At 46.2% G+C, this 7,408-nt stretch overlaps 1 protein-coding gene across 3 annotated transcripts; it reads left to right on the plus strand.

Moving 5' to 3' along the window:
• Positions 1-1,419: 1,419 nt before the first annotated feature.
• Positions 1,420-6,434, plus strand: NHLH2 (nescient helix-loop-helix 2). Of its 3 annotated transcripts, XM_043877286.1 has the most exons (3): positions 1,420-2,145; positions 2,559-2,874; positions 4,696-6,434. In XM_043877286.1, the coding sequence occupies exon 3, from the start codon at positions 4,704-4,706 to the stop codon at positions 5,103-5,105; it is 402 nt and encodes a 133-aa protein (XP_043733221.1). In that variant the 5' UTR covers positions 1,420-2,145; positions 2,559-2,874; positions 4,696-4,703; the 3' UTR covers positions 5,106-6,434. The 3 variants fall into 3 exon arrangements, with proteins under 3 accessions (XP_043733221.1, XP_043733220.1, XP_043733218.1); XM_043877285.1 differs by having other exon boundaries at positions 1,420-2,874; XM_043877283.1 differs by lacking the exons at positions 1,420-2,145; positions 2,559-2,874 and having other exon boundaries at positions 4,406-6,434.
• The last annotated feature ends 974 nt before the right edge of the window (positions 6,435-7,408 follow it).

Raw genomic sequence — 7,408 nt, forward strand, 5'->3', positions numbered from 1 at the left:
AGAAAGAATGCGTGTATGCGAGTGTGAATTCATGTTTATGACCACGACGGTATGTCTAGGCATGGTTGTATATGAATCTGAGTGTGTACCTGTTTATATGGGCTTACTCACATGTGAATTTACGCACACGCAGACTGTAAGTGTGGAAGAAGAAAGCCTGAAGACGAAAGTGTGCTTGGATCCACACAAGCTACAACAGAATCTGGCCTGCCTTGGATGATCTCCCCATTTCTCCTCCCTCCCCCCAACACTGGGGTATCCAGAGATACCAGTTGTTTCCCACTCTAACAATTGCCTCATGGGCTATGGTGATTAGACCCACCAGGTTTTCAATCTATCAGTCTGAATGTGTAGTAGTCTGATAGAGCCCACCACTTGTGTGAGTGGGGTGAAGAGTACCAGTATCTATAGGTGTATATCTGTTTGCACACTTATGGTTATGTGTGAAAGTTTAGTGTTGGCTGTTCCTAGCCAGACTGGGGGAACCTCCCTTCTTCTTTCATCTTTACTGTCTTGGGAATTTATACATTCACCTGTTTCCATTGCCACCCAAATGTGGCCAGTTCCTGCCTTCACTTAAATGTCCTAGGGTATATAACTTTAATTCTGTACTGGGGCTGGGCAGAGGCAAGGCTGGAAATGGCCGGTGCCCATTTTCTGTGGAGGTACTCTGTGCTCCCCGCGACCCCACTCCACCCCATTCTGGTCTAGGAATCTCCCAGAGGATGAAAAGTGTTTGAAAAGGCAAACAGGACTGGTGGCAGCCATGAGGAACTCAGAGGATCACTCCCAGGAATGGAATGATCAGCCCCCTCTCTTGATGATAAATCCCATTTTTAAGGCAAAATTGACCACAGAGGGAAAGCGAGGCCTCCTGTCTCCACAGATGCTGCCTCAGGGATTGAAGAGATGACAGGTAAGACTGCAATACTCTATTTCTTTTAAGCTTACACAATCAAAAGAGCTAAAATGATTCCAAATAATGTGTAATTGATGGTGAATAACAGTATCTCTACAAAGTGACCAAATAGTTGAAGTAGATTTTCTCTTTTGTCATAAAGTATATAAATTCAGGGCTGTGGGGTCATGTGAGGCAAAAGTATTATGTGCTGGAATACACTGATGATTTGTGAGTGTTTACCGCTTGGTCCAGTACACTGCCACACAGCTAAATATTCACATATTAAAATAAGCAACAATGAACTGCAATAATCAACACATGTAACATGCCATATTTTAAGCTGAATGAATGAGTGGGTGAAGAGAAAAACAAACATATTTAGAAAAGAAGAATCATCTCATATAGTGATCCCCGAAATAACAACACCTGGATTCTGTTCTCAGTTTCACCAATGACTTAATCTATTGAAAGCTTTTCTTTTTACTTTTTAAAAATCATATATGGGAAAATTAGTCCAGGGGCAGAATATCTCTCAAAAACATGAATATGCTTAATCAAACCTTGTTGAAGTGTCTTTTAAAATGTAAATGATCACTAATAAATGTTAGTTGTTGCAAATCTATGTTTATTGTGGCACCATATATATTTCCATGTTCAGGACACAAACATTATCCTAAATTGTAAGGGAGGATGCTAGTTTTATAATATGACAGGAGGATTTTTCCATAGTCAATATGTTGCTTATTTGCACTTAGCTACATTGCATCAATAATCTGAAAAAGAGAAATAGCCTGGTTATGGCTAGAGATTCTGATTAGAGGCTAAGATTTCTATCATGGACTGCTTTCAACTGTTATATTTTATGGCACAGATTCAGTGGGAATCTGATCTGCTAAAATATTTGGGCTGTGAAAACTCCCACACTGTGACAGATGTCAAGTCCAATTAAGTGACTCATGTCCAGGTTTCTGTCCAATAGGATTTCCCATTAAATATCAATTTAGGGAAAAAAATTCCATCCCCCTTCTTAAGCCTTTATCTCTTCCACCATCTCCAGGCTGAATCAATTGGTACCAAGAGAGCCAAGAAGCCACACACGGCATCTCTGTCTCTTTGCTCTGGCTCTCCCACCCTCTCGCCTCTTTCTCCGCTTCCCTGTCACTGTTACTCCGGGAGACGTTCACTTTTCACCAACCTTTCTCCAAGCATCTCCAAGCCACTGACTCTATATATTTTGCTACAAGGTAAAGGAGGGGGTGGGGGGTGGGCGATGTAACCAAGCCTTGAACGACTTTGAAACTGGAAATAGGTGTCTGTTTATACAACATACAAGTAAAGGAGGGAAGAGGAAGAGGCCAGCTTAGTTAGCCCGCAGTTACAGTATTGTGTTCCTGGGAACTGGGGAGACATCAGCTGAACAAAGCCTTATCTCAAAAAAAAAAAAAAAAAAAAAAAAAATCACTTCTGAGCAAGATCGCAGCTCTGCCTTGCACTCCCCAGTTTCTGCTCAGCCGTATTAGGGAAGGAAAAGAGTCCTCAAAGGAGCGGAATCTTATCTTAACCATCTTTCTTATTGATTCTTCCGCTATTAGAAAGTGGAGGAATCAGTCCTTTGATGTGATTGTGTTTATCTCTGCATCTCTTTTGTTATTTATAGAGACCCAGAAGAGGAAAAGAGGCAAGAGACTTTTCAACACATCGTTAAAAACAAAAACAAAAACAAAAACAACGAATTTCCCGAAATGTTTGAGAACAATTAAAAGGAAAAGGCGTTTTTTTGATCTATCAACTAAGTGAACAATCATTCATACCGTCCCTCGCTGTGGACACCAGCGAGATGACAGCTGCTTTTTCATTTTTGAATGTAATAAATATTTGCTGCTTTTAATATATTTCGGAATTTCTCCCCGCTATTCCCTGGGATTTTAACTCTAAAAGATTGGAGAAAAGATTATCGAAAGGGCTTTTACAAGGTAAGCCTCCTTTAAATGCTTTTTTCCCAGCTTGGAACTAAGTTAGATTATGCATATCGCATTTATAGAGTATTTCATGAATGCCTGAAAAAAACAAAATGCATATACGACATGCTCTATATGAATATTTTTAAAAGACACCTGGAGAAGAATTTAACATGCTTTGAGGGCAACCCAGGAACTTTTCATCCGATCTACAACTATGTTGTGGTTTATTGTAATTTTCCATTACTCGCCTATTTATTTATACCCTCTCAAGGCGAAGGTGTAGCTGCAAGCTGTTCTACTTATAAACGTGTCCGTGAAAAGCCCGAAGAGTCACATGTAATTCACTTGGAGCATTTGTTTTTATTTTGCCTTAGAGGACTTATTTTCCTCTTAGAGAAATGAAAGCCGCCTTAGAGCCAAATTCGAACCTAACTAAGCAAGTGCGATGCTGGAAGCAGATCGCTGGAAGCAGATCGCACAGCCCCAGCTTTTGTCTAGGAGCAAACCCGCACGTTGCAGACGCGACCTATTCCCCGGCTAGCACCCCTCCTGCCCAGCCGCACACGCAGGGCTCGGGGATGGCAGCTTGATCCGCCCTCTCGGCGCCCGTGATCGGTGCGCATAGCCCCAGCAGGTGCCTTCCCTGCCTGCCGGACCCTTTCTCGAAGCCCGAATTTCCTTGAAGCCCCAAGGCTGGGAGCGACACTATCCCAGTAGGCGCGCAATCGGGGCCGGTCCTCCAGGCGCCCAGGAGGAGCCGGGCACGGCGGCCTTTCTACGAGCGCATCCTTAGAGGAATCTGAAGCCAGACTACCTCGGCCTCGGCCAAGCGGCCCGGGGACCGCTGCGGGCTCCAGACTCTGCGCCCCGGAGCACCGAACTTTGTGGGTTGGGGTTGCAGCTCCGGCCAGGGCTGCAGGCGCGGCGCCCGCCTCCCCCCACCCCGGCCCCGTGCCTTCCCTCCTTTCTCTCCTCTTGCAGCCACCCGGCCGCCGACCTATTCCTGGGAGGTGGTCGGCAGACTGCGGGCGCATTGTCTTATCCCACGTCGCCGCGTCCCTAGGTCCCCGAAGTGTGTAGCTGTCTGTGTGACAGATGGTGCTTCGGGAGCCTGCGAGGGCATAAGAGTCCATTTGCTATTGAAAGGAGCCTCCACGTTGGTTCAGTCATCTCTTGATTATTGCGGAGAAGAGCGAGGGGTACGGGGAAGCCTTCCCACTCCGGGCCGTCTGTGCTCGGGGCTGAGTTCCTCTGAGGCCCCGGACGCCCCTTGCCCCAGGCCCACTCGAGGCCCGCGGGCACCCGGCTCTCCCGCGGCTTCGCCCCAGGCCCTCTGGGCGGGAAGCGCGCTCCGTGTCTCCCCGTCCCCCAGCAAAACCCAGGTGGATTCGTCGTTCGGATTCATTCGTTTGTCAGGGTCGGAGAAGAAGTGAGGCAGGCGGAATGGCCAAGTTGTATTTAGTCGAAGGAAGCACAAAACCCAGTGGCGGCCTCGCAGGCCGGCGGTGGTTCCCCGGAGCAGGCCCACAGGCCAGTCTCAGCCTCCCGGAGGCCGCGGTGTCAGGTCCGGGATGCGGCCTGGGCCAGGGCGAGGCCTCTCCGGCTCCTGCGCCAGGCGGAGGCTCCGGTCTTGGCCCTCGGGTCTGCCCGCCTCGGCGCGCTCCCTCCCCGCGGGACCCGCTCGGAGGAGCGAGCCGGACCGCCGTGGGAAGTTGGCCCGGGCCGCGCAGAAGCCCGGCGGGCTAGGCCCCCGCCCAATCTCGCTCCTATCCAGAGAAGGGACCCCCACCCCCCAATTTCCTTTTACTGATCGCTTTTCTGACTCCCCCTCAGCCTCCAAAATGATGCTGAGTCCGGACCAAGCCGCCGACTCGGACCACCCCAGCTCGGCGCACTCGGACCCGGAGTCGCTGGGCGGCGCAGACGCCAAGGTGCTGGGCAGCGTGTCGGACCTGGAGCCGGTGGAGGAGGCCGACGGCAAGGGCGGCAGCCGGGCAGCGCTCTACCCGCACCCGCCGCAGCTGAGCCGCGAGGAGAAGCGCCGCCGCCGGCGCGCCACCGCCAAGTACCGCTCGGCCCACGCCACCCGCGAGCGCATCCGCGTGGAGGCCTTCAACCTGGCCTTCGCCGAGCTCCGCAAACTGCTGCCCACGCTGCCCCCGGACAAGAAGCTGTCCAAGATCGAGATCCTGCGCCTGGCCATCTGCTACATCTCCTATCTCAACCACGTCCTGGACGTCTAGGGCCGGGGTCGCGGCTAGGGGCCGCCTGGCCGGGAGTGGGTGAAACGCGGCCCACCGGGGCGGCCGCCGCGGGGACGGCGGCCACAGGCCTTGGACCCGGGAGGAGGCTCGCACTGTGTTCTCTCCTGTCCGCCGGGCGACTCTGTAAGGTTTCCGACTCCAGAAGGGTGGGGTTGTCTGGGGAGTCCTGGGGCCTGCAAGGAGTGTTTTTCAGGCAAGGCGAACCTCCTGGAGGTACACAGACAAGTGACCTCCAGGCCTCCCCTCCACGTGTTAGGATCCCTTTAGGGATTGTTGCTCTAGCTCACTGGAGACTTTGAGTTCTCCTGCATTGATCTCCCACAGATCTTCAAGTTTTGAGAGAATGAGGGGCAGAAGCTCAGAGTCTGGGCTTTTATCTTTAGACTATCTGGCTATTTTTTCTAATTGACGAATCACCAAACATTCGGAGGGGAGGGGAGGAAATCGCCTTCAGGGCAAAGATTTAAGGCACAGAAAGGTGGAACACAGAAAACTTTCTGTTCCATTGTGAAAAGAAAGGTTATATTAGAATCCAAATGAAACAGACAAGCCTAGACCATTTGGTAAGGCTAAAAAGACACACTGAGATTAACCCCAAGGTCTGATGCTACTGGAGATAGGAGAATCCATATTTAAATGGAAAATTTAATATCTGATTGCTTTTTCAAGCGAAGTGCCCCTTTATTTATCCAAAAACATCTATTTGTGACCTTAAACATGTGGACCCATAGGTGCAGTTAGAAAAAGACAACCTATTTTTATTTATGTTAGAAGGAGTAGAGTATTTTTTTCAGACATTTATTTTTCAGAGTGGTGATAATTTTACTTTGGATACTCTGTGCCAATTTATTTATAGTCAAGTGTTTACACTTTCTCCTTGTGGAATAATTATGTCTAACTTTTTATGGTGTTTGTTGAGATTATACTGTGGTCTTTCTTTTTGCTCTAATTATATTGCACTTGTATAACAAATTCCCCACACCTTCCTGTTTCTAAACATATTTTATATATTAAGATGTTTGTTGGTTCTTTTATTGTGAGATCAGCAACACTAGCACTTCACTATTATAGTTTTTTAAAAAGTAAGCATTATCCTTATCCGTAGTTATGTCTGAAAAGTACTTTGCGAACTGTTTAAAAGGAGAGTAGCTTCTTTGTGTGTGTGTGCGCGTGTGATGTTTGTGTGTGGGATGGTTTTAGGAAATTAAGTTATTTTCCTAAAAAAAAAAAAAAAGAATTCAGAACTACTTTCCTCTGTGACTACCAAAAAGAAAAGTCTATAACCTGATAATGTTTCATGTTCTCAGCTGTGAAACTCTTAAAACAAGGAGCGTATTTTAGAGATAAGGAAAAAAAAAAAAAAAAAGAACCACATCTGCTATCCAAAGAATTTAGTCTTTTCAGGGTTTTTTTGTGTCTCTGTTGCTTTATATAATGCAATATTTTGTAGTGAAAATAGATATAATCTGGTTTCTATCTGACGAGTTTTTCATATCTCATGAATGGTGCGCTGTTTTGCATATAAATAAAGGTATCAAATAAAGTCATCTCCTTTATTTTAAACATACTGTCTAAAAATAATGAACATACTGGCTGAGCATAAAATATCTTAATGGACTCAATTCCTCAGAAAGCAACTAATTAAAACAACAACAACAACAAAACTAAGTCGTAACATGTATTGAGATGTTTGTTGCTCTTCCTGAACTTGGACATTGATCCATCTATAAATAGATGCTCCACATAGGATGGTGACATAGATCATGTTTCTCTCAATGAAGAAAAAATTAGAGTGTTTATATTAAAACATTGCTTGAATCATAGATTAATTTTGCTCTAAAAGAAAATTTAGTAACTAACCCAGTTTCTTCAAAGTAGAGTTGGGAAACTGAGGTGCAAAGAGTTTAAGTGTCTAAGTCACATGACTACTTAATGGCAATGAGAAGATCCTTGGTATGATGACTCTCAGTCCTTATGGTGCTTATTAAGAATAAGGTGCACTTTACTGTTGGAGCGCTGAGACATCTAATCAGGACATAGATTTAGAATATGATACCTGCATGTAAGGAAAATTAATTAAACCCTGGACCAAACTGGAGAGGTGAAGAATATCATTTACAAAAGCCCATGTTGTTGTTATTGTTCAGTCACTAAGTCATGTCTGACTCTTTGCTACCCCGGGAACTTTAGCACACCACAATAGCCTATATACTTTTATAAAAATGTGAAATATTCTGTCTACAAGCAGAAGACATGAATAACTTAAAAACTATTTATATGTG

The sequence above is a fragment of the Cervus elaphus genome, chromosome 20, assembly GCF_910594005.1.
Source record: "Cervus elaphus chromosome 20, mCerEla1.1, whole genome shotgun sequence".
NCBI lineage: Eukaryota > Metazoa > Chordata > Mammalia > Artiodactyla > Cervidae > Cervus > Cervus elaphus.

Bases quoted from the DNA above. Each gene is read 5' to 3' on its own strand.
- NHLH2 (XM_043877283.1), top strand. From the start codon at position 4,434: ATGCGGCCTGGGCCAGGGCGAGGCCTCTCCGGCTCCTGCGCCAGGCGG.